Source organism: Chaetodon trifascialis, chromosome 18 (genome assembly GCF_039877785.1).
Source record: "Chaetodon trifascialis isolate fChaTrf1 chromosome 18, fChaTrf1.hap1, whole genome shotgun sequence".
Taxonomy (NCBI): Eukaryota; Metazoa; Chordata; class Actinopteri; order Chaetodontiformes; family Chaetodontidae; genus Chaetodon; species Chaetodon trifascialis.
Genome location: NC_092073.1, coordinates 15,865,605 through 15,891,752, shown reverse-complemented (window position 1 = coordinate 15,891,752; position 26,148 = coordinate 15,865,605). Strand labels below are relative to the sequence as shown.

General features: G+C 44.0%; 1 protein-coding gene across 2 annotated transcripts; it reads right to left on the bottom strand.

The window, feature by feature from the left end:
* Nucleotides 1–796: 796 nt before the first annotated feature.
* On the bottom strand, nucleotides 797–25,813 carry nck1b (NCK adaptor protein 1b). 2 transcript variants are annotated; one of them, XM_070986316.1, is made up of 5 exons: nucleotides 25,649–25,813; nucleotides 13,932–13,984; nucleotides 13,465–13,705; nucleotides 2,018–2,772; nucleotides 797–1,663 (listed from the first exon to the last, which is right to left on the bottom strand). In XM_070986316.1, the coding sequence occupies exons 3-5, from the start codon at nucleotides 13,688–13,690 to the stop codon at nucleotides 1,463–1,465; spliced, it is 1,182 nt and encodes a 393-aa protein (XP_070842417.1). In that variant the 5' UTR covers nucleotides 13,691–13,705; nucleotides 13,932–13,984; nucleotides 25,649–25,813; the 3' UTR covers nucleotides 797–1,462. The 2 variants fall into 2 exon arrangements, with proteins under 2 accessions (XP_070842417.1, XP_070842418.1); XM_070986317.1 differs by lacking the exons at nucleotides 13,465–13,705; nucleotides 13,932–13,984; nucleotides 25,649–25,813 and adding an exon at nucleotides 10,446–10,548.
* Nucleotides 25,814–26,148: the final 335 nt, after the last annotated feature.

Sequence of the window (26,148 nt, the reverse complement as noted above, 5' to 3'; positions counted from 1 at the left end):
CCCATGAAAATAAATGCAGATATCAGACATTTGAACCAGTTTGCTTTTCTTTTACCAGACTTTAGCCGTAAGGAGCTGATTTCTGGAAATCCTCTATGTGCTGCAAGCCCGCTAACACAACCCCTGGGTGACCCTTAACTCCTCCATTCCCTCCAGTGATCACTAATCAGGAGCAGTGACATCACCCTCTGGATCGCCTGAACTGCTCCTCCAAATCCCCCTCCCAGCTGCAGTGCTGTGAGCGTATAACCCCCACCTCTTACCCCACCTCCCACCACCCTCCTTCCTCCTCATCCGCAGAGAAACGTCCCCTTTGGCAACACGGGGAGGACGCATCAGCTGTCAGTCACACTCTGGCAGCAGCAGGAGGGGGAGGGGGTCCGCTCTGCACTGAGGAAGTCATCCAGACTACGAGGGAAAATACTTTTTGACTCTTCACATGACCTCAAGACATATGGATAAAACCCCCCATTACTCATGCGGACTGTCAGTCTCTCTTTTGGGAGATACAGTGAAAGGTGTGCGGACACTATTCTGTTGGGGTGCATGCATGCAAAGTCACGGGATCGTGAGCCCCCACAGTCTGCGATGCCTCGGCTTCGTAACATTCACATGATATGGATACAGCAATGTGTGAGACAAGCAGTTCCGTCGTACAAAAAGAAGGCTGAACAACTAGTTTGACCTTGCACAAGAAGAGGAATCCTCCGAGATCCTCAAAGAGCAGACGCGTGCGGGTGATACTCCAATCTCTACGAGCATGATCCTAACAGAACTGTGTCAATAAATATATTTTGGTCACTTAATTTTTATTCATGATTAGCAGTTAGCAGAAGTTGCGGATTAGTGAGCCCACAACCGTAAAGAACGAATTAAGACAGACGACACAGAAATGAGCTGCAGTGTGGACTCTGCAGGCTCGACTCTGAATTTGCTAACATCTGAAAAATGCCTCATACGGGTGGATGCTGTGTATTGGATACAGTTAAAAAAAAAAAATCATCACATTTTAAAAAGAAACTGTTAAAAGGATTATATATTATCAACAAAAACAACAAAAAAAGGAAACTAAATGCAACTCTAATAGTAAAGGTGGAAATACATGGCATTGCCTATGACCTAACACATCTGGATAATTTAAAATAGGCGACCAAGAGGTCTGTAGTCAACTCTCAGGAGTCCATAGTCTTTGTGTCTCCCCCTTCCATTCCTCCGTGTCTCTCCCATGCTTTTTCCATACCTCCTCTTGGAATGCTCACAAATCGGGCATTTAAGTCCTGATGATGTGTTAAGTCCTCAGGCTGGGAGTTTAAATGTTAGTGTGTGTTCTGACGTAAGTATGTGTATGTGTCTATATATACTGTATATATGGATGCAGTTAACAATGTATAGGTGTGTGTGTGTGTGTGTGTGCATGTGTGTGTGTGTGCGTGTGTGTGTGTGCATGTGTGACACAGAGGGATCAGGAGGCAGCCAGGGCCTTGATCAGGTACAGTTTGTCTCCCTGCTCACTGGTGAAGATGGGGGCCTTTTTGTAGTGTTCAACAAGCTCCTCCATAGAGTTGAACTTGCGCTGTCCGATGCAGTAAAGGTTTTCCTTCAGCTGCACTTTGAAATGCTTGTTCTTGCTCTGCGCCTTCAGGGAGATGGAGAAGTCGTTTGGCTGCGGAAAGAAAAGAAAACACAAGCTTTTACTATCAACAGTCAGACAGACGACGACTGTGTACATTTATTGTTTGTCACACAAACTGTGCACAACTGCCGCTCATGATACTGTGTATACTGCCAGTGTATTCTGTGTTATTTCATGTGCCATTCTGATTGGTTGGTTTAGAGACTTTGCTTGCAGCAGCAGTCAAATTGTGATAATTTCATTGGTCTGTGGATGTGATCACCATTTTGGACTGACGACTGAAGTTTCTGCCAGTTTCTTTGTCAGTCATCAACGTTCAGCTGCACAGTGTAAAGAGGCAACAACAAGCCAAAGGCTGTCTGAGAGCAGGTGAAGGCTACTCACCGATGACTCGCTGTCTCGGATGAGGAAGTCTCCCTCTATGCCTCTCTGGTTGAGGGCCACCTCCGCCTGGTGGCGCGTCACCTTTCCGTAGTACCACTCCTTCCCCGCGAAGCGCCCGCTGCCTGAAGGCGAGATGTAGTCACAGTCAGGTGTGGGTGGCCCGGCGGGCCCTGCTGCAGGTTTATGCGAGGTGGAGTCCAGCACAGTGACGTAGTTTTTAGGCACCAAGCCCAGCTGTCCGTCCGCTTTGCGACACTTCCACCACTCTGGGTCGTTCTCGGGCTTCTCCACGACCTCCATCACCTCGCCCTTCTCAAAGTTTAGCTCCTCGTCGTTGCCTGAGCTGAAAGGGTAGAGCGCCTGGACCGTGTGCAGCACTCTGTTCCCGTTCGTGGTGCTGTTCACCACAGCCGCCAGCTTCTCTGTTAGCGATCCAGCCGGGTCTCCGAGCCCGCCCATGCCCCCTCCCCCCGCCGTCCCATCCACGTCCTCCGTCACGTAGTTAGACGGAAACCAGCCAGAGCGTCCGCTGTAGCTGCCGCGCCACCAGCCGTCGCTGCACTTCTCCATCACCACCACCCGCGTGCCTTTCACCAGTGACAGCTCGTCCTCGCGCTCTGCTGTGTAGCTGAACTTGACCAGGGCGGGCAGGTTGAGGTCGTACAGCCGCTCGCCGTTGTCTGCATACATGTCTGTGTCTGCGTTGGAGGCCGTGTCTCTCATCCCCCCCTTTCTGCTCTTCACCTTCCCAATTCCTGGAGAAAATAATCAAGGAAAGGTGTAAGAGTTTACAGAGAGAACGAGAAAACGTCATCATCTACGCTTAAGTCCAGAGAATCACGTCAGAAACTGAGTAACAAGGCAGCTGACACCCTGAGTTAGCAGACACACTTTAGGTCTTACTGTGTGAACAACTTAAAAGTCACCATTTCACTAAAACTAAAAGTCCCTGGGATTTCAATTTTCACATCCCTCCACTCATGCGGAACAAGTCGCAACAGAAAAACAAAAACCACACACACGACCATCAAAAAAAAAAAGCACCTCTGAAAATTTAAGGGAGGAGGAAAAAAAAAAAACCCAGAAAAATACCAGCCAGCGATAATAAGCATCAGGGGTTGTGCTGAAATACAGGGAGGGCTGCTAAGCAGGGCTAAAATCATTCCTTTTCCACATTACAGTGCCCTAGCCCCCACACGGCAAATCCAAATACATTCTTGGGGATTAGGTCTAGGTGCTGAGGAAACAAAAAAGCAACGCTGGTGTGGCTGAAATAAAAAATGAGTGAGTGGGATGAAAACTTGTTTTGGCATGGGCCTAGAAATTCTGTGGAGACTAAAAAATGTGCGCTCATCTCTCAGACTGCTGCCGCCTAACATTGAAATGAATTGGTAAATGCACCTGCCTTGAACTCTGCAGGCAAAAGGGTTCAGTCGCATTTCAGTGCTGCTAATCACATTGCGCTAATCACCTCAGCTGACCTGACACCTGCGGCCTTGCTTGCACAGCAGCTGGATGCCGACCAACCATCCCGCTTCTGCCAACACTCTTTCTAGCTCTCCTTCCTCCCCTCTGTCCACACAAACTCTCCACTCCTCCATCCCTCCCAGCCCCCATTACGCTCCAAGCACCCCACAGAGCTGACCATTAGACTTTAGCGCAGAGCGGGGATGATTAAAAAGGGCGTATTAAACAAGACTTTATCAACTGTGGTCTAGCAGAGAAGTAGATGTTTTTCCTTTTTGTTTAAAAGCTTAATGTCAGCCAGTCAAACAGGGAATGACCACAGGGTGAATTTTATCCTGAATGCAGTCAAACCTTTTGGCATTCAGTGGCGCCATCTCTACACAGCCCAGAGGCTAACAGAAGGGGGATTACCAGGGCCCTTTAGCCTTTTCCTGGGTTATGGAGCCCGGAGGCCGAGCTTTGGCAGGCCTGTGGTCATCGTCTTACTGGACAAGAATTTCCACTTGGCAGCCCGGCATGCTAACAGTTGTATGAAGCACATGTGTAGCTAGCAGTGGACGCAGTGGTGAGATCACACCTTCTTCCAACTTTCCAAGAGAGCAGAAAGCAGCTCGAATACTCACGGCTTCAACTCTCAATACTTGCAGAAACAAGGAAAGCAACAGTCCACCTTTTTGCTAGTTCTTGCAAAGTTATTATGTCATTACTGTTATTATGACAGATCTCTGGACTAAGTGATGATGGAGGCAAGCCAGACTAAAGGTGAGGCAGACACTGATACCAGACACAGTGAGCAGACCAAAGTAATGACTATTTCTGATTACGTATGCACGGCTACTGCTTGCATAACCCAAAGTCAGCTAGGTGAAATTATACAGGAAGGCAGGGTGTAGTCTCCAGGGCTGTGTTGGGAGGATTGTGTGTGTGTGTGTGTGTGTGTGTGTGTGTGTGTGTGTGTGTGTGTGTGTGTGTGTGTGTGTGTGTGTGTGTGTGTGTTTACCGAGCGAGGAACGTGACTAATTTGTCACAACGCCATACTGAATCTGTTTCACCACAGATAAACTGTTACTGAAAAGTGTCCGTGACTCAAGGAGTGCAGACAAATTTCATGGTAGTGCTGAGAGTCCAACGTCAAAATTGCTTCCAGGTAGACCCTGTTATTAGTCACACACACACTGTACATAACTACAGACTCCAGACAGGGTGTTAAGAGCTGGTGTCTGTACGTGGAGGTTAGGACCAGTTAAGCCTTGGTGCACTGCAACTAACTCACAGGAAGAAGTGCAAAAAGACAAGATCAAAGCATCCATATCTCTTTAAATCTATATATACATATATCACACTTAGACAAGAAGGCCAAAAAAACCTGAGTTTGAATTTCTCAGGCCTTCACGAAAGCACACATGCAACACAAACAGCTCACTCCTCTTCAGTGTTTAAAATGACACAAAAATGACAGAAACTACAGCTAAAATATCACATGTGGGCTGAGAAAACATGTTCCTGCAGGTGCAAGCCCCAGGATGTATTCTGCACAGTTGGAAATGACCCAGTTAGCTCCAAACAAAGGTTAGGGGTCAACCCTGCATAAATAAAGTATCTTTCAGCTCCAGCGGAGAGCGGAGACAACCGAGCGCTTAATATTTTATCTCTCTGGCCAGGTAACACAGCCCTTATCAGTGTCCCTGTCAGGGATTTGATTCTTCACTGCTTCCTGCTGCAGTCACACGAACACTTTGCATTAAAACAGCACAGAACCAAAGACCAATGCATTTGACTAGATGCTCAATCTACACCAGTACAATAAAAGGAAGTTGGGATTTGACTGCACAGGTACAGGTCGACGATACTGGGAGAAGATAAGGGTTATTGAGGACATCTGCTTCTCTACGGACCCATCTGTCATGCAGGTGAGTTACTGAGGATTCAGTTGTGTGGCAGCGAAGCTCAACTGCGAGTTTGTATTTCCTTTTACAGTTTATCCCAGTGACTGATTTTAGCAGACACTTCCTTAATATTCTGCCACATTTGAGAGTTCAATGAAGCTGAACGCACCTCTACAAGGTGTCTCGAGTGGCATTCAGGTATCAACAAGAGGCTGAATGTTAGTAGGAAACACATCTGACTGCAAACAACAAGACGGAGGAGGAGGAGGTGGATTTATGTAATGAGCTCAAAATGACAAACCACATATCTAAAAAACAAGCATGGAGAACTAGTCAAATTTATTTACTGCAATGTTTTTACTGTAATGACAGCGTACATATGGTTTTATTTGAATGCGCATGCTCTAGGGCACCCAATGTCTTGTAAAAAACACAAAAAACCCTGCATATGGTGTGAAAGTTACACAGTTACAATGACTGGGCAGTCTGAGGTCAAGCACTTCAGACAGGACTCATAGCTGTTGAGACGGGCACATCACCGGTTATTAGGACTGAAGCTGGAAATCTTTAATTATGGGACAGACCATCTTACCAGCAGGCCACAGTGCTGTCCCGACCTGCCACCTTTACCACAACTCAACCACGTGAGGATGAGTGGAACTGAATTAAACAGTAAAAAGGCAATTTGGTGCCAAAGTACGGTATCATGAAAAAGGTAAAGAATCCTACACACCAACGAAATAGCTCAACTAACTCATAACTCCACAATGACTGTCAAAACAGATACAGTAATAGTGGTTGGTAGAAGGTGAAAAACTAAAAATACAGTGTTTTGCCCCCACCCCGACAGCTCCCCCAGGGGGTTAGGGTAGCACAGTCCTCATGCTTGATCTCTCCACCTTAACCCTGATCACTGCCAACTGCATGAACTTTGCATATGTGTACGCACATGTGGCGGCTGAGCACTTCCCCTGAAACCCGCAAACTGTGCCGCTGCCTCTGCTGGTACCTGGGAAGGGTCTTCGAGAGAGAGGGGAAGCTAAATAGTGCTGCGCACTGGAAACTTTTCAGTTTCAAACGTCAGATGCTTTTTCCTGTGCATTTCCTGAGAAAAGGATGCGGAGGAGGGCCATCATGTTGCATCAGACGGCAGTAAATCACTGCAAACAATGACAAAAGGCCTTAACACGCATATGCTGAACCCCTCTGAAAACTTCACTTTTTGTTGACAGATGAGGTGCACTGGCAGGAGGAGAAGAAAGTGTCGCTGGAGCTTGTTTGGCTACCAATGACAGACAGGAACTAGTTTTGTTTTTTAGCTCTGGCCTCCCTGCGCTGGCCGGCCGTCCATTGTCTGCCGGGGCCCTTTCGACCCTTCGGCTTCCCTCCATTCCAGGGCTCTTCCTCTGTGGACGACAACACCCCGCGTCAGGCTGTCTGACAGCGTCTGAACATCCCCGCACTTGAACAGAAAACGATCACTGGGGACAAGTTCAGCAGCAGTGAAATGGCTCGTAAAAACAAATCCTAATATTTTAAGCGACTCCCCATCCTAATCCTAAATTGCAATTACAGCACGGTTGTCTAATTCCAATGTAGCAACAGCCATGCCATCACTGCTGAGACTGGCGGCTCTCAGAAAGCTCTCCGTGCGTCCATGGCAATTCAAAGTCTAACAGTAATGTGTCACTGGCAGTCACCAGACATGTGACGCAACACAGCAACCCTCAGCCATATGGTCTAGTACAAGACTTACACATTAAATGTAATGAGACCACGAGCAATCAGAAAGACTGAGTCAAACAAGCTAAAAGGGAAGGCACGCAGGAGTGAGATGGCGTATTCTTCGGCGGAGATGTGTCGGGGCTGCCTTTTAAGACGACGGCTTCAATCAAGTTGCTACCAAGGCTGACTGATGGCTGCACAGGAAACGTGCAAAGCTCTTTCAACTTCAGCCGCCAGAGACATCAAAAGCAGGCAGCCATCAGCGCCTGTGATGGAGCAGAGGGAGGACGGCGGCTTGGCGCTCCATTCGGTTTTTACAGCATTACTGTCAGAGGCTACGCCGAGTAGAACCCTTCCTGACACTAAAACAAACAGGCGGCTGTATTAATCCCAGCAATTACTGACTGTGTTGCTGAAATCCTACTGGTTTCGAATCAAGGCAGGTTGTTGCTGTCTGTGTACTTATGCATCACTGCAGCAACACTGACATGATTACCTCACACTCAAAATGATGTAACAGCATTTCTACTTGTGAAAATGTAAAATGAACAGGAAGTTTTAGTCAGTGGAGCTTTTTTCCTTAACCTCAACTCTGGTGACCCAAATGTTATCATGTGCTCTCTTCCCTTCGGCACCAATATCTCAGCTCAATAACAAAAGATTCACTTCATCATTTTGTATGACTGCTTTATTCTGCTACACCAGTAAAGCAACAGATGTCATGATGCCGATTGTTTTTGTGTTAAATAATGAAAAATAACTTTGCAAACTTTCCTATAAGGAAAGTAACCCAAGAGATAATTACCCCTTGTTACCCCTTCAAAAATCAGTCAAATGAGCAGGGCTGGGTGTCGTCTACAATGTTTTCACACAAGTGCTGACTTGATACCTGATGAGTTTTAACAAAGGTTTTCAACAAAAACCTTTTTTCCCCCTCATCTAACTATAGAAAAACAAAGTTTGCAAGTGTTAGCAAGCAATACATGGCATCAAATGTCTGGACCCTGTCATAATCCTGCTTTTTTTCTTGATTTCATTCCTGAAAAAAAGGTAGTGAGGTTCAACAGCCAGATGACTTACTGATACACAGACCCGCTCGGTTTAACAGGAGGTTACTGCTCTCCACCCAAACCATTCAAAGTAGGAAGTGAGATCATTAGAGCTGAAGCAACCAGCTATTTGCTGCAAAAAGGAATCCACAACTATCTGACAACTGATAAATTGCTTTAGTATTTTTTAAGCAAAAATTCCAGCTTGTTAAATGGGAATATTTTCTGTTTCTTAATAACTTAAGGTAAACTCAATATCTTTGGGTAAAACAAGACATTTTTAAGACTTTTAAAACTTCTGATTAACAGTTTTTGCTGACTTTTTGTATTCTAGTGTTGCAACTATTTAATCTAAAAAATATCTATTGGTTAACTGTTTAATTGTTTTGTGCATAAAATGCCAGAAAATGGTGAAAAACAGCCCAAAGTGGCATCTTCAAATGTTATGTCCAACCAACAGTCCAAAACCCAAAGACATTGAGTTTGCTATCATTAGTAGGACAAAGAAAAGCATCAAAGGATCAAAACAGGAAGATGCGAATTACTTTTCTGTCAATTGACTAATCGCTGCAGCTATACACCAAACAATTCCTACACTGATCAAAAAAAGAATCTGTATATCAATCCTTATAGAAAATAACCATCAGTATAATAATAATAGACGTGGGGAGCTGTGCTGTCAATGTTACCACTGCTCTTTACTGACATGTTTACAGCGCTGATCTTCAGCAAACCCAGACCACTGCTCACTTCCTCTTAAGCAATCCCTTAATGGCAGAAAACACAGGAAAACAAAGAGGAGCGGACAGCCCAACGAGACAAAAACATCTCAGAGCTGAAGGCCGCTGACAACTCTGCCGCCAATCTCTTAATTATGATTATGTCTTTTGCTTTTCTGCTGGGAGAAAACAGCGAGACGGCGGTTTGGAGAAAAGGAGCGGGAGTTGGAAAAGAGGGAGCGAGGGACAGAGACTGACTGCCAGAGAGTCCAACAGACAGACCCCCGCACAATGATTCAACTTCCTTCTAACTTCTCACTTCCTCTCTGGCCCGCACTCCTCCAAAGCTCAGGGAGAAATGTGGCTCAAATTAGAGTTTCCGCTCGCTGGGGAGGCTGAGAAACAGGAAAACAGAGGGAGGGGAAAGAGTGAGAGAGAGAGGGAGAGAGAGAGAGGAGACTAACAGCTCTCCGTTTACACAAGCAAAAGGTTTGTTAGCTCATCTCTGTTCTTCTCAGCCCTTCAGCCAGCAGACACACACACACACACACACACACACACACACACACACACACACACACACACACACACACACACACACACACACACACACACACACACACACACAGGGAAGATAGGCTGAGAAAGGAGATACCACTCAACAGTTACAAGGTGAGATTACAACATGGGTGCGCGCCAGGCTCTTTTGAAAAAGTGTGTCAGCGTGGCTGTAAAGTATCCTCGGCCCACAGAGCTGCCGAGGTAATGACATTCCTCTGATAACCGAGCGAGGTGTAAGAGATGGGAGCCCAGGTCCCATCAATCAGCAGAGACCCCTTCCTCCTCTCTGCACAATGACTACAGTGTTCTACATGAGCACCCCACATCCCTTCAACTGTAGCTCATGACCGGCGGTGGGGTGGGTTGGTGGGTGGGGGACCCTCCCAGAAAGAGCGAGCTCGCCCTGAGGCTAGCATAAAAGAAAACAGACTATGTCTTGAAGATATTCCTAAACAGGGTGAGGGGGGGCTTCAAGCATGATAATGTAATCCACTGAGTTGCAGCCCCCTCACTAGGACAAATGCTAGAAAAAAGTAGGATTACTGTGTGTGTGTGTGTGTGTGTGTGTGTGTGTGTGTGTGTGTGTGTGTGTGTGTGTGTTTAAAAGAAAGAGACAGAGAAGGATTGCTGAGGCAATTACAGGCTTCAGCTCAGCAGAAGGCTTTTCAAACAGCATATCCACCCAGTCTTTGCAGCCGCTCACACAGACACAGCCTCAAAAGCTGTTAAGACACCCTCTCTCCCCTGCCCTGCCAGCACAACATGTTAGCACAAAAATCAGTTTCCTGCCCGCTTTTATCATGACACATTCATTTGGCTAACCTGACGCTGAAACTGACTTGCAAACCAAAGTGAAAAATCAGAAAGGGAAGGAAAAAAAAAACCCCTGACAACCGCTCCTGCAGTCAGAAGAGAGAGAGAAGAAGCGCTCAAACTTCAGACAAAAACTCTCTACACCTCGTGATACAACAAACAAGTACAGAAAAGGAGCTACAGAAGATGAGAAAAGTTGAAAACTCACGAAAGAAATGTTTGAATAGGTTAGCCATGTCCATTTTGGGCTCGCTGTCTCTCCCTCTCTCTCCCGGCCCCTGCTCTCTTCCCACTGCAGCTGTAGAGTTATTCCATGTGAACACCCAGAGAGCTGGGCGGATAGCGGAGCAGGGCAGCCCACTCCATGACCATGTGGCCAGGCTCGGCCAATGAGAGCGCGGCATAGAGAGGCCTCCGGTTCAGCTCTGGAAGGCAGAGCACAGAGGCCTCATGGAAAGGGGAAGAAGGAGGGAGAGTGAGGAGGGGGGGGGGCTCAGACTCAGAGAAAGAAAAAGAGATGAAACAAGAGAGATGTATGGAAAGTGAAGGAGATACCCCATCAACGTTCAACAGCAGGGTGGGATTTATAAGAGGGCTGCGATCTCGAATAAAATACACTTAGCCGGGATCTGTGGGGACGCCGTAACGGCTGAGTGAGTCAGTGAGTGCTCAGTGTCACATGACTGCAGTTGTTTGTAGAGACACACTCATAACTTTACAACAAACCCAGGAAACATGAGTCCTCCAACACAGAAACACACACGCACACACTCACTCGCACACCAAAACACAGCCATCTGCAGACAGATCATACCCTCACACATTCTTTCAAACGATGACACCACTCCACACCCAGCAACGGGCTTGTTTCACGGAGAGGGAGAAGAAGAAAAAAGGAAAGAGATAGATTTTTTTCCCTCCCACATAACATGTGAAAGTGTGGTCATCAGGCGTCTCTTACTGCTCTCCCACACACACATACAAGAAAAACACAACCTCCCGCAGTCTGCCAGTGAAAATGTCTTAAATCCTCTTATAGATCATAAAAAAGAAGAAATGAAGGTGAAGTATTTACAAGCTTTCTATGATTGTATTAGTGTTTAACGAGGCTCAATTTTGCCTTAACTGGTGTTTTACATTCGCCTGTGTTTTATTGGGTTTATGTGAGACCTGAGCCTGTGTGTGCGAGTGTGTGTGTGTCTCATTCATGCAGCTGTTCACCTGAGGTTATTTGATCAATGGATGTAGTGACAGGTGGGAAGTTGTTGAGAGGCTCATAGCTGTGGTGCATTACAACACATACCCCGACCCAACCACACACACATGTACAGACAATAAGCCTACACACATCAGGGCGAAGCAAACTGGACAGTCTAAAATTATAGCCGTTAAACAATTTACATACTCGAGTCAAGCCATAAAAAAAGGGGAAAAAACTCAGAAATTAAAGTCACCATCATCAGGAAGATGATTAAAAGTGCAAAAAATGAGCGAGCTGTGTATAAACAAGCAGCTACAGAGAGGCCTCTTCCTGTTCTTATATCATATTTCATCAGAGCAGTTCAGCGCACAGCGCTGTCCAAATGTCATCAGTGTCTTCTCACAACACTCACACATTAAAAAAAAAAAAAAAAAAAACACAGCGCAGCTTACAGGAAGACACTGTTCACGTGTCCAACAGATAAGTGTTTTGCAAACACTGCAGCGTGTGATAAACTGATGACACACACTTCTGTTTAGCACGACCCAGAACACCCCCGTTCTCTGGGTCCTCTGTGCAAGGAAACACCACTTTGGGGTGCAGGGCTTCCTCTCACAGGTCAACCCAGGCAGCAGTGCGTCATCATCACCACACCAAACATGAGCACAGGAGATAAGGCTACGTGTTTTGTCTCACAAGCGTGGTTTGATGTTTGCTTTTTGTCAAAGGGGCCAATAACAGCCGGTGCTCGCTTTGGCTTTCTTGTTTCGCCATAAGAAAATTAAATAAAATGACAATGAAAAGGATTATAAAGTGAAGTGCTATATTAATATAATGAGCTTTATAAAAAAGGTCAACTTTATTTAATGTCAATATCATACAGGCCTGTTTTAGAGTGTCTTTAAGCCTCAGTGGGAAACGCTGGTGTCCAACCTTTAAACTAATCTAATGAGATCTGGGCCAAACATGTCCAAAGTCTATCAACAAACATGGTTATCCCATCACGCTCTTAATTGAACCACTGATGCCTGCAGAACAAGCTGGAGAGTAGAGTGTGAAAAGCATCAGAAACTGAAGATAAAACCTTCACATTTTACAAAAACACACAAGAGAAACAATCAGAAAGTGAAATCACTGGCAAGAGGATTGAATCTGGCTGTGCTCCAGACTGGATGCCAGTGGTCAGAGTGTATATCCCAAATTATCATCAATATCTGTCATCAAGAAGAATTAAACTAAGACAAATGGTAACCTTGGCTTACATACACAGTTACATTTGGCTTGCTCCAGGCAGTACAGGGCCCTTGGCGAGCGGCGGTGCCCAGAAATATTGCTGCTGCGTTGAGAGAGCAGACAACACCTGTGCCATATCAATTCTGGTCATGATAAAAGGGCAAACGGATCCCTCTGCAGCAAATGTGGAGCTATTTAGATTTTTTGTTCACACAAAAAAACTAGATTTCTTTTTTTTGTGCCACAGATCTGAAACCAAAAATCCTATCTTCCTTTGTATCTGCATCTAAACTCCAAAAAAAAAAAAAACATTTAAAATGAGACTTCTTACCTGCGCAAATGCTCGAGGTAAAACGGACAAAACTGCACCGTACATTAGACACCACACTATAGACACTCCAATAAGATACTAAAGCTTCAGTCTAAGCGAGTGTGAAAAGAAAGTAGCTCTCAGCATTTCAACCAATCAGACATCAGCATGAGACCATCTTCCTGTACGGGCTGTTACATAGTGCATTAGATACCACCACAATGTGGTCACGAACAAACTTGAGGTTAAGTGCTGACCTACATAAAAGGAGCTGCTCTGATTCTTCTCCTTTTAGGTTGACTCACAAGAACCAATTGTGCATGAAACACAAAGTAAGTGACTCTCCATCAGACAGACGTTCTGAGCGGCTGAGGATACAGACATGTTCAGAGTGCAAATACCTATGCAGGTTACCTGGAATCTTGCTACTGAACCATCACATGTTGAATTCGACACTGAAGAGACCATAACTGAATTTTTTACCTAGTGTGTCTTTGAGATTCTTGACAATAGAAGCTTTCCTGGCACTGTTTTTCCTCTCCACATAGTTGGACGGCACAAAGCCTGTTTTGTTGGTGGCATTTCGAACCCTCCACCAGGACTTGGAGTCGTCGAGGAGCCAGAGGCGCTCGTTTTTCTTGATGTCCAGCTCCTGGTCCTGCTGGGCCATATAGTCGAACTTGGCGATGACAATCACCTCTTCCGTCATCTTGCACTAGGTGCACTGGTGGAAAGGACAAAGGATGAAGGTCAGAGTGGGCAGACTGAATGTTCCTCCCTTTGAACCAACATATCTATGGACCAAAAGACTCGGCTCCATCTTTCCCTGCCCAGCCCTCACATACATTTTATTCCCCAACTGTGCCGTTTGCTCCAGATACAATGATTAGATACTGAGAGACACACTGGAAGTAAATTTAGAAACAGTGTTCGGAAATAAGTAGCTGTACCTGTACTGCATCAAAGCTGACAACTTCAAGGGCTCTGACACGTCTCTGGTGACCTAGAAAAAAAAAACAAGAGAAGCAAGAGAATTACAAATCAAGCTTGTCAAAATTGCCCACAGACTTCTTAATACTCAAAAACTTGCATCTGTATTTCTTGATAGTCGCTGCCCATGGATAGCATTATCCAAATACACGAGCCAGAAGAGATGCCAGCTACCATTTCCACAGTTTAGTCTCTTCAGACACAATTTCCCCCCACCAATTGTACTCTTGAAATAACAGATGTAAATGACTATTCTTCTCAGTCTTCAACACTACAAGCTGCCAGAGAGCACAGAGCCAATCTCCCAGTATCCACATTCTTCATAAATTTACAGAGGGGATGATTTCCTCTCAGAAGCAGTCCAACGATTGTCTATTGTGTCAGGCATCAAACATGAACATAAGAGCCAGGAAGATGGCAAAGATTACTGGGGAAGTGAAGACGAGGGGCAGTGTGCGTCAGCAGTGTGGCTTCGTCAGAGAGTGAAACTCTCATTGAGCACTAATGATGTAGGATACTGCTTTAAATTTAGCCCAAGCCTATAAATATTCCAAAGTGTGCAGCCTATGCAAATGCTGTGATTATGTGATCCACATTACAAGCATGGCTCCATTGTTTGCAAAGTTACTTATCACAAGAACTTTCAAGTTCCCCGGCCATTTTAAAATTATCATTTGGGAGTACTGTGATCCACAATCAAAACTTGTTTGTGTCCAACAATGAGCACATTCACAACTAACTGGTCTTATGACCCATGTAGCCACGAGCACAGCTAGGCTATGCTTAGGTTAAAACTGCACTGAGGGAGCGAGGCACTACTGAAGCGGCTGCTTAGCTGCTCTTATGTCATGGGGCGGATGGAGTTTCACCTTTAGCCCCCCCAACTGACTTCAGGGACCAGACACTGACCTCATTGATCGAGAGCTCGTTTTTTTTTTACTCGAAGCAGTAATGTCTAAGTTTCAGCTGCAGCTGGCCTTGAGATAGGCCCCCAAACCTGATCTTAGGCAAACATGAGGTGTCAAGCTAATTTACAGCATGATTCGCAGAGAAGGAGTGAAATACACAGTAAATAAGCACAGGCTAGGAGCTGAGAAGAACTTCTTCACTGGACCAAGGGTGAATAAGACAAGACCGTAAAAAGTAAACTGTGCAATGTAAAGATCCAAAATTTGGAGCGTTGTTGACCTTGTTTACCGAAACACATTTAGGGTGTATGCTGTGGTTTTATGTCATGGCATGCTATTGCCTGCTCCTTTTCCATCTCTAATTAAATTAATGAACACTGGGAGACATGTTAGGGAGCGGCACACAAAAACAAAGAGCTGATTTACTCTCCTCGAGTGCTGCCTCTTTCACCAAGACAAAGGCAACAATCTCTCCACTCCCTGGGCTGGGCTGGATAACTGTCTGCCAAAGAGGCTGACGAGTGTGTATATGTGCTCCTTCTCCATTTACAACACCCCCCCCCTTCCCACCCTTACTATCTTTTTTTCCACTTTATACTCTCCCTACTAGCATATGAAAGATTCATCAACGTAGGACCTTCCCTTTCCCAGCTATCTCCCACTTTCAGAAAGCATGCTGCATCCCAGCCTCACTTCTTTTAACTGCCATCACCCCCCACGTCTAGAGCGCTGAGCACTAAATGCACATTAACACTGCAGTGACTTACGATAGTGCAGATGTGAGGGAGGATCAAAAAGTTAGGCGACAGATGCTCTGAGCTAATCGCACAGCTCCAGACTGAGCCAAGGCCACACGACACTCCAAAGCACTAAACACGAGGTCAGACAGGTCAAACTGCTCAAATGGTGTCATATCCACACTGGATCTCCGTCCACCCTGCTGCCAGGCAGAGTTAACAGGTACCCAATCCACCACCGACCCCCACACCCACTCACATTAAATCAGAGCCGAGCAACCCTGATTTTTGTACTTCTATTTGTTTTAACTTTCCCATACATAACTAATAAATCTCTTAAATCAAACAAGTTATTAAAAAAATGCTGTTTCATATGTTAGCTGTTTAAGCCAGAACACTAGAACCAGATTGTGAGGAGCCTTGGTGAGTTAAAAGGCATCTGATCCAGTTTTCAGACACCAAAAACAGACCATGGCAGGACCTTAGATGCAACAAGCCTTCCTATCATAATGTCAGTTTGATTAGTGACATCAGCATCTGTCTTCTATGTGACACTTTTAACATTTGAAAGAAATAAACACTGTTCAGCGATGATTCAGAAAAACATGCCAGAGAGGGAGAATTATCTAGGATTTTTAAGTTAAACAAGATGCAGTTTCCAGTTTGGAAATTCTGGAAAGACTGTCACAGATGTAGTGATGTAATGAATAACTGCTCCCATCGACTAGCATGTGACCTCTGTGAGGAGTAACTGGCTGTATAGATGTTTGGTCTGATTCTGAAAATAACTCAGTACAAAACATAAAGCAAAAACAAAATCTGTATGCACGAGCTTTGCGGTTGTCAACAAGGGCGACCAGACCACATGGATGGCAGACAGGTGGTCGGATCTGGTGGTCAGTGGTAACTGCAGGGTTTTCCCAGCTAACTGTGGCTACTATTACTCCCATGCAATATTCACAACGGCGGGTTGACAGAAAAGAATACTCCTAATTGACATTTTGTCATAATTGGTGGAGATTAATTTTCTGTCAATACAGTAGAATAACCATCATTTGAGTCATTTTTGATGTTTTACCTGCAAAACAGGTCCATGCAAAAAAAAAAAAGCCTTTAATCCACTGGCAGCATGCAGTGATAATACTATGACTGAACAGCTTCACAAATTAGAGCACAGCCTATTTGTGTCATGCAAATACACGGTCCAGTTAACTCCTAAATACCAAGCTGATAGAGCGGCCCATCTTATCTACTGCCATAGCAGCAGCTGTGGGCCAGTGACAGGTCAGTAATACACAACGTTACTATCAAAGATACACTCATGTTCCCAAGAGTGCTAACACCGGTCACAACCAGCAGCAAGAGAGCTTACTCAATAAATAAAGAGCATATTGTGGGGATTTTCTACTAAGATTTTAAAGAATACCTTATTGCTAGGCAATTAAATTTAAAATAGGCTTAAGCAGCACTGGAAACCACAAACCACGACAACTGCACATCAATGGTGTAATAGAGATGCACGGAGCAACTTTGCGAGTTACTATGAAACAACAGTGACACGCGTTTACCACATCCTGCACTCTACAGCTGCTGCCACAACCCCTTGTATCTCTGTAGGAAAAAAAAAAAAAAACACGAGTCGTGATCTAGTCAAAGAGCACACCCAGTGGCTTATTTGGTAATGCATGATAAAGACACACAGCACTGGATAAATGCATAAGAAGGCAAGGACTGGAATGACATTAGAGCAGAGTGGATTCCTTTACTACTATCTGACATCAGGGTGTTGTTGTTGTTGTTTTTTTTTTTAACTGGATATTGTGTAATCTAAACAAGCCTGAGAGAACAATTATGGATCCTTGTCTCTCTTCGCAGTGGCAGCAAATAGTGTACCACTGCTCGACAGGATTGCTGAGGCACTGAGACAGCAACAGCATGAGCTCACAGAGGCAGACAGAGTAACCTAATCCCTGTGACAGCCTGCTAAAATCACAGCCTCTGCTGCCTTCTGGAATGTGCTCTGTATGCTCACTGCTCACTCAGCCCCTCTGGCACTGCTGCACTTCCTCCAACTTACACCAAAACTCACATTTTGGCCACAGGGGCCGGCCCATTTCACCAGCGGACAGTGCGGGAACGGCGATGGGCCGATGAATGTGTGCTTGTGCTCCTTTTTCACATTGAGCCACGGCGACTAAAACCCATGAGACTGTATCTCATCCCAGCTGTCCTAGATTCTCTCAAAACAAAACAGCAGCACAGCAGCAAAGGGTCATGGGAGACTTGGCAGGCCAGCTGTGAGACAGGAAGTGTGGACACAAGGGTGACCGGATGATGGGAAAGTGATGCAATTTGACAGAGTGCAGGCTTGACCCCCGAGTTCAGATGAGTTCAGATAACTTATCTTTGCTTTGCATTGATGCATGTAATGTACCTCAATTAAGAGATGAGAAACCAAGTTCTGTTGCTGGGAGAAAATATGATGTCCCCTACTGAAAAACCATATTGTTCCAGGATCACATTAAAATATAATTAAGGGCAGGGAAGTCTCTAGTGTTGTGGGCTCAGCATATAGGTTCATGACTGTGTGAAAGCAGTTGGTTATCCACCCCTCGGGATCACCCTCAGCAGTTGAGAATGACCTAAAATAGACCGGGGCTCATGTCCTTTGAGAATTGCCAGAGGTTTACTCTCATAGCAACAACTAACAGCCAAAGTTTCAAGCTGTCTTTTAGGCCCGCTTCACATCAAAAGGCTCCCTCTGTGAGAAGCATACACAAACGCCACTGTTTGAAATACGTTGCATAGCAATTTAGCCTCCAAATGCAATGTTTCATGCTAAATCTAACCTGGCCACTTTGACTTATTGTTCTGAGAAATGACTTAAAAAGCAGTTTTTAATGAAGCTTAGGAATCTTATCCAACTGATAACACGTTACTTTCATTGCTCCAGAGCTACATGTGTACTTTAATCACAGACAACTCCTTATTCAAATTTATGATGTCAATAATAATAATATAAGTCCAATAAATAATCATTGCTAAAATGTGTTTTCACTTCCCCATTTTCACTTCTCTGTTCATTACCGCTGCATATTCTCCACTTAACAAACGCGAGGCTGGATGTTACTGTCTAGCCCACAGAGGGATGGCACTGGTGAGGGGACTCGCCATTTTTGTGGCTGGAAAACAGGATGAGATGCCACACAGCATAAAGCAGCTGCTAAAAATCCGATTTTAGGTAAATGTCTTTGTGAATGCAGTCGTCTGAAAGTCCTTTTTTTGTATCCCTTATTTTGGAATGGGGGAGACCAGATCAACATAAAAAGGGATGACACAAACATGAGACCAAAGTGGTGGCTTCATGGCAGGGCTGGACTGAATAGTTTGAAGCTTCGAAGCATCATTCATACTGCTGACATTCAAATGCTAAATCAACATTGAAATGATGCACAGCTTTTTTTCTCTATTCACTCTGTTTAGACCCAGTATTTCTGCACAGCTGCAGACAAAGATTAGGCTACACTAACATTATTAGTATCGCTATGGCTACTTAGGATTGTTTCCGACTCATGTGATCCAATTTCCAATAACTCCAGAGAGTTGTAAAAGCCAAAAGTCAAAATTTATTGAAAAACAGATAGATGTTATCAACTCCAAAAGTCACGGTATGTTGCCTTTCAAAAACAATATTTTCTTTGCCTTTAAAAAACTGTTTGCCCTCCAGCTGGCCTGAAAGGGAGGCATGCACCTGCATTAATGGGGCGGTGCAGGAACAACTTGACAGCTCCATAAATTGCATATTTAGAACCACATTAGCTGGATCATATTATGGATTTGCATTCGCTTGGCACTCCATCAAGACTTCAAGACACACAATTGCTAGTTTTAAGACTTACTCATTTAATCAAATGAAGCACTTCAGGCAGGATTTTGTTTGAGGATGTGACATTTTTCAGGGTGATGATTTCATAAAATGTGATGACAGACATTTAAAGCTTTGATCAAAAACTTCAACATAAACTCTGAATGTAAAGAAATGACATTTGGTACAGCCCTACTTCACAGAGTGTCTTATTGAGGCCGTCGCTCTGGGAAAAAAAAATGAAACCAACATCGTCGCAATAAAACCAATCAGTGATCTAATATTACACCCCTATCATACACCACAACATTTACATAACCAAAGGGCTTGTGGGAAACCTACAAGCTGAATTAAGAAACAAGACCACTGCATTAGTATCTGAAGAAATACACTGAATGTAAGCCAGACTCACACATTATCTAATTACTTTGCAGTATTTACACTAAGTGAGATTAATGCAGTCAACAACTCGCCTCAGCAGCAGCCTATCAGCATGAAAACACTTACAGCAAACCCTCACTGTTAGGAAATACCTTGCAGAACATAATACCTCGCTGTAAGAAAGGATCTATTTCCTCAGGCCCCACCTACATCAGCAGAGCCTACACATCCGCATCCACACCCTGCTGGTTGCTGTAGTTGCCGGTTGTTGTTCTGGGTGGTCTATTTGCTTACAGCCACCAAGTCCAATGATGGCCACATCCAAGCAATTTGGGATCAAGGCAACAGCAAAATAAACCTCTAGGTTACCTCACCAACTCTGAGAGCTCCAGGGGATTTCCCAATGACTAATCCAAGTTTACAAAGCAAAAGGATTCCTCACATCAAGTACTTCAGTACAATGAAGCTGTTTGTGGTTTGGTTTTGTGTGGTGTCGGGCTACTTAAAACTACTAGTAGCATTAAGGAGTCAGTAAAAGAGATGATCCACATAAAATCTAAATTGGGCTACACAATGTTCTGTAGCTGTACACATCGTAGCAACTGTAGCCTGCTGGAAAAAGCTATTGTTGCAGTCAAAATAGCAGATCATTTGTAAACCGCAAGATAATAATCCCAGACAGCCTGTGTCAGAGAGGTGAAATGGATACACTAGCTTCCTCTTAGTCTTCGCACATCCTGGCAAATATGAGCCCCCGGGTGCTGTCACAATAGGACTAAACAAGCCACTTGGGACACAAGTCTGGGAGGGCCACGTGTTGGAACTTGTGTATAAGCATCTTGAGCGCAGGAGGCATTCCAGATTGCACGGAGGGTCTGCACAAATCAACGAGATTGGCGAGATGCCTGATAGGAGAGGGACATGAAAGAAAACATTTTCCACAGAAGCCCTCACCTCTGTGCTGCCTGACTGAGAAACAGCCTACACACATTTTTAACACTGGGAGCACTGTGCTTGAGGAAACTGGGAGTTCATTTCGAATACTGGATCATATATAGATCATTGTTATTTCACTTAAAGCCACCGCTTGTACTGTTAGAAAATGGTGTGCGTGTCAAACAAGACACTGGCTTGACTACTTGTATTTGGCTTGTATTGTGCTGTTTTGTTGACTGTGTACTTTGACTGTTGTCTTTTTTATTGTTCTTGTTTTGTGCAGTCGACCACCCGGTCGAGTCCATCGTATTGGTGACTTTTGTTTCTGTCAAAACTAAATTAAGTGTATGGTTGTATTTTTCTGATCAGTAAGGAAAATAGGTGTAAGAATATTTCTGTCTGACATTTTGAGAATTTACTGATTGCACATATCTCCCAGCTGAAACTATGGGGGGCTGTCACACACGCCCACACTTGTATGAATATGTCAGCAGTCGCCAGTTGTTGGGCTGATTGTGGGCAGTTGGAAAATTTTAACATATGACCAAACCCTAGCAACCACTTTGTGAAAGATAACAGAGATTTTAAATAAAGAATAAAGACCACAGTGTATGTTATTAACCCCTCTAAAGGATCAAAGCGTGGACACAGAGGTGAGTGGGTTGGAGGCTATAATATGAATAGATGGCCACATTTTAATAGAAGCAAAAACCCCTGCCGTCAATATTATTTGTAAGATGCACATTATCACGTTGTGTAATGGAAACTGCCTGATTAATTTCCTCAACAGTCAACAGTCTGGCTCTCTGATGATCACTTGCATTTCTGGCATGTTTGAAGTTTTGTTCCACTGATATAAAATGTATGGCACTTGTTTTAAAGTAATTTAATTAGTGGAGTGGTATTTTACATGCCGTGGCTAAAACTGTTGTCTTGACTGAGACGAGTGTCACATAAAACACAGAGAGAATATTGTCTACAGCTTCCAGCCATCTGTGGCTTCGTATATATATTCCTTTTTACATTCCAGTTAAAGTAGAATTGCACAAAGTAATGCTGATATCTCTCTTTGTGGCAGCATTATTGATTACACAGTTGTCTTGTTTGAAAAAACTTTCTAGGAAATGTCAGTGGACAAATCCAACGTGGCCATCATGTTTATGTTCAGTTTGAGCAGCTCCGTAATGGCCGCCCAATTGACTCATACAGCGTGAGCATGAAAGTCGCAGCTGGCTGTGCAGAGATTTTGGCTCTGAAGTGTGTTTTCACATTACGCAGTGCAAACTACAACCCCCATTTCCAAAACCGTCGGGACACTGTGTAAAACGTAAATAAAACTGAATGCAATGATTTCGAAATGAACTGTGTTTTCTGACAACAGTTTTACAAAGTGTTCCTGAGCCCATGCAGTGACATCATTTATACAATCATACAGTATGTTCACAAAGTGGTGAGCCTCCCTCCCTCCCTCCTTGCTTGCTTGTGAAGGACTGAGCCTTTCAAGGATGCCCCTTTTATACCCAGTCATGGTGCTATCACCTGCTACCAATCAGCCTGATTAACCTGTGGACTGATCCAAACAGGTGTTTTTGGAGCATTCATCAACTTTCCCAGTCTTTAGATGCTCCTGTCCCAACTTGTTTGAAACGTGTTGCTGCATCACAATAAGCACATATTTATTAAAATAAATAAATAAATAAATGAAGCTGATGAAGTCAAACATTAAATATATTGTCTTCAAATTCTGTTTTATTTGCATTTTACATAGTGTCGTGACTTTTCTGTAATCTGTGTTGCATTTCCCAAAAATATGGCTGTTCAGAAGTTTTAAAGTACTGCCTTGCAATGAAGCTGTATGAAGAACCATTTGAAAGAACCACACGGTCACTGATTTGAAGTTTCCAACACTGTGACAGGCTTCAGCAGCCCTGTGGGCTACACACCTACTGTTGGTTCAACACATTCACACAAAACATCTAGGAGGTGGCCAGACTAAACATAGCTTCAGTGCATCACAATGAAATTGCAGCTGTGCCTCAAAAGTCTACCTAAATTAAGGAACAAATTCACACTTCTAAGAACACATTTTGACACGTTGCTAGTTTAGTCATGGACACACAGCATCTTCTGTCATCACAATAACAGCCGCAAATGCAAGTACACACATCCTCATTTTCGCACAGCCAAACCACTGAAAGAAAACCCCGAACCATAATGAACTAATAGAGAAAAACACCACTGAAACTGCACACTTCTTTTCTCCTAAATGAGGAAGTCAAATCACTTACTCCAAATGAGAAATGATGGTGAATATCTTGACTGCACATAGTTTTACAGAAGTGGGGAGAAATGTGATCACACCTTACACCATAAACTGCGTGGTGTCTGATGACTTTGATTTTGCACACAGTAACAGATTTAACAGCTACAGCTTTTTTTTAATGCTTTCAGATATACTTGCTTCTGGTAGCAGTGTAAAAAGGAGAGCACTTGTCATTCCCCCTTTTTACTCCTGCTCTTGAATTCCTTTTTCCAGCAGGCGATCTTGGGTATATATAGAAAGTACCTTGGTTATTGATGGTTCAAACATTCAAGCATGCATGGGCAGTCAAAGCAAACATGTCAGAGAGAAAGAGATGAAAACATAAATAGAAAATGAGGAAATGCAAGAGGCTGTATGCAATAACTGAGATTAGGGAGATAACGAGACACAATTACGAAAAAAAAAAAATCCCATTTCTCAATTTCAATGGAAGTCTGCAGCTACCTAATAGACTGGATTCCCGAGCGTGTCATTTGACCGGGGAAATTTTCAGCCACATTAGTTTTTTGGCTATCATGAAAATGCACAGTTCGCATTTTCCCCTGTGGAGACAGATCTGGTTGCTTGAGGCCACCAAGAAAGAGGCGACGTCAGGATCTTATACACAAAAAAAAAAAAAAAAAAAAAAAAAAAATCACTGCATATCCATAAGATTAAGCTGTCATAATATTCAAACAAGGATGCTGTTTGAGGGTATCTGAGTCAACGGGAGCTATAAATAGGACACAGATGAAGTTTATAGGGCCAAATCACTGCAACATCAACATGCATAGCAGAGAGCTTTGGTCCGGCAAGGTGAATGTGAGCTCATGACCTGGCAGATGATGGATGCGAATGTCCTCCATAGGTCTCCTAATAGCCCTTTTCACATCTTACAAATTGGCCTCAACGCCCAAGAGAAATATAATACCAGCCTTCAAACAAATCACGCTGGTGAGCAGGTCTCCACCATCTTTCTCCCTGCAAACTGTGGCTATCCTCCCTCTGACTCCCACTGAGAACAGAGCAACAGCAGACCAAATGTCTCTCTCCCCCCTCTCACCTCCCTGAAACCTTAATGAGAGACTGTGAAGAGGTCTGTCAGTGTGTGACAATAATTACAGAAACTATACTATTCAGCAGCTGCAAAAAGACCCCCCTCCCTCTGGCATTTGGAAAGACACACATGCTACCTCCCTTACATCATTTGGCCCCAACCAACCACGTGTCTTCAAATTCATATCTGATATATTAACATATTAAGATAAAATACCCAAGCCTTATTAACCTGCTGACTGCTTCACAGTACAGGCCACACAAACTTAAGTCAGAGCTTGCCAACAATTATACAGTCTTATCGCCCATTGTGCTACCGAAGCATGACATTTAGTCTGGCTTTGGTTGTGCAAAGTAGAAACAATGTTGGGAGATAAACAGAGGGGGCAATTATCTAAAATCTTGCCCCAAACAGAAATGGTTTCACTTACACAGTACTTTTGCCGATTACTGGTCTGACTCAGTAGAAGTTCACCGAGATTTCCCCACTAGTAAATTAGTTTCGCTCTTTAAATCAGAGAGGAAATGATTACTCATTGACAAAAAAATGAATCAGCATTAATTTTGATCATTGAGTAAAACCACACAAATCCTTCTGCAGTACAAGCTTGTCCAATGTGAAGATTTGCTATTTTCTTGTGTTTTATATGATTGTCTTTGGGTTTGTGACTGTTCAGCCAAGACAAGATATCTGAAGCCATTATCCTGGACTCCTTTGAGATAATGAAGAATTAAAACAGTCCCCAATTCTAATACATAAACAATGGGCCTTATTAGAGGTGACAGGCTGCATATAATAAACATTTATGTCTGCAGAATCACAGCTAACTGCTTGTTAACACAAGTCCATCGTGACCATGACCAAACTGGGACCAATCAGTGCACAACACCGAGCAGCTTCAACTTGAGCATTAGTTAACGTTACATACATGATCTAAGCATAAGGGAAAACAATAAGTCGGCGTGAATGCAGTCATTGAGAAGATGCAATCTGCTCTGAAAACCGCTTACTGTGGCTACCGTCAAGGCGTTTTCAATTTCAGAAATAAAAGCGTTAACGTGGTGCACTGCAAGGGGTGATGTATAGCCACATTTGAAGGTTATGCAGCAGTTTTATCTGAGCTTTAATCTTACAACTTAAGCTTGACAGCGTGTCACGCTATCTAACTTGGCTAACCTTAACCAGAGAAAATTCGAACACACACAAAAATGCTTTCGGTGGCCACAAATATCTCGGTTACAGCCAAACTAGCCGTTAGCCAGCTGGGTAACAGTATGTTGGCCATGTTGGCAAGGAGACAGACTGGTTTTTGTCTGGGTTAACAGTTAGCTGTTAGCCGACGTGAGTTATAACGTTACTCGGCGAATTCAATGATAGCAGGAGCTAGCCTGTAGCTCTCGCGAGGAACGTTAGTGCGGTAGCCTGGACCAGATAGCTTCGCCGTCAGTGGCAGCTCAGATTCATACCCTACTCAGTCATACCACGTCTTACCCGACTGCCGATGGCCACCTCTTCTTATCTCCTTTAGAAATAATTCAACGTGTGGAAGCGTCACACAGACCGGGACTGGATGCACACAAACGATATCCAGAGTCCTAGCTAGCAGCCAGTTAATTTTCCACTCCAACAAGCTAGCCTAGCTGATGAGACGCTGTGCCCCGTTGGAATAGCATTTCTATATCAAAGCATGTCATTGCTCAGCAGCACAGCTAGGCTAGCTAGCAGCAGCCTCACAAGCTGTTCAGGCTCCAGGTCCCTCCCACTCGCATCCAATTGGCTACAGAAAAATAGACTCTCTATTTGTTGGATAGCGGCGCTGTCAGTCAATCACATTGCAGCTGTTGATTTTTAGCGTTTTCGTAAGCATCCATCATGTTTTTCGTTTATGAGGCTAAAGAGTCAACCTAATCACTACTAGAAAAGAAAAACTTGTGTGGTGAGAGACAGACAGAGATATTTTATTTATTTATTTATATATTTTACTGATGTTT

Coding starts and splice junctions, on each gene's coding strand:
- nck1b (XM_070986316.1), bottom strand. CDS start 13,690: ATGACGGAAGAGGTGATTGTCATCGCCAAGTTCGACTATATGGCCCAG. Junction 2,773..13,464: donor GAATCTCAAAGACACACTAG/GTAAAAAATTCA, acceptor TATTTTCTCCAG/GAATTGGGAAGGTGAAGAGC. Junction 1,664..2,017: donor TCCGAGACAGCGAGTCATCG/GTGAGTAGCCTT, acceptor TTCTTTCCGCAG/CCAAACGACTTCTCCATCTC.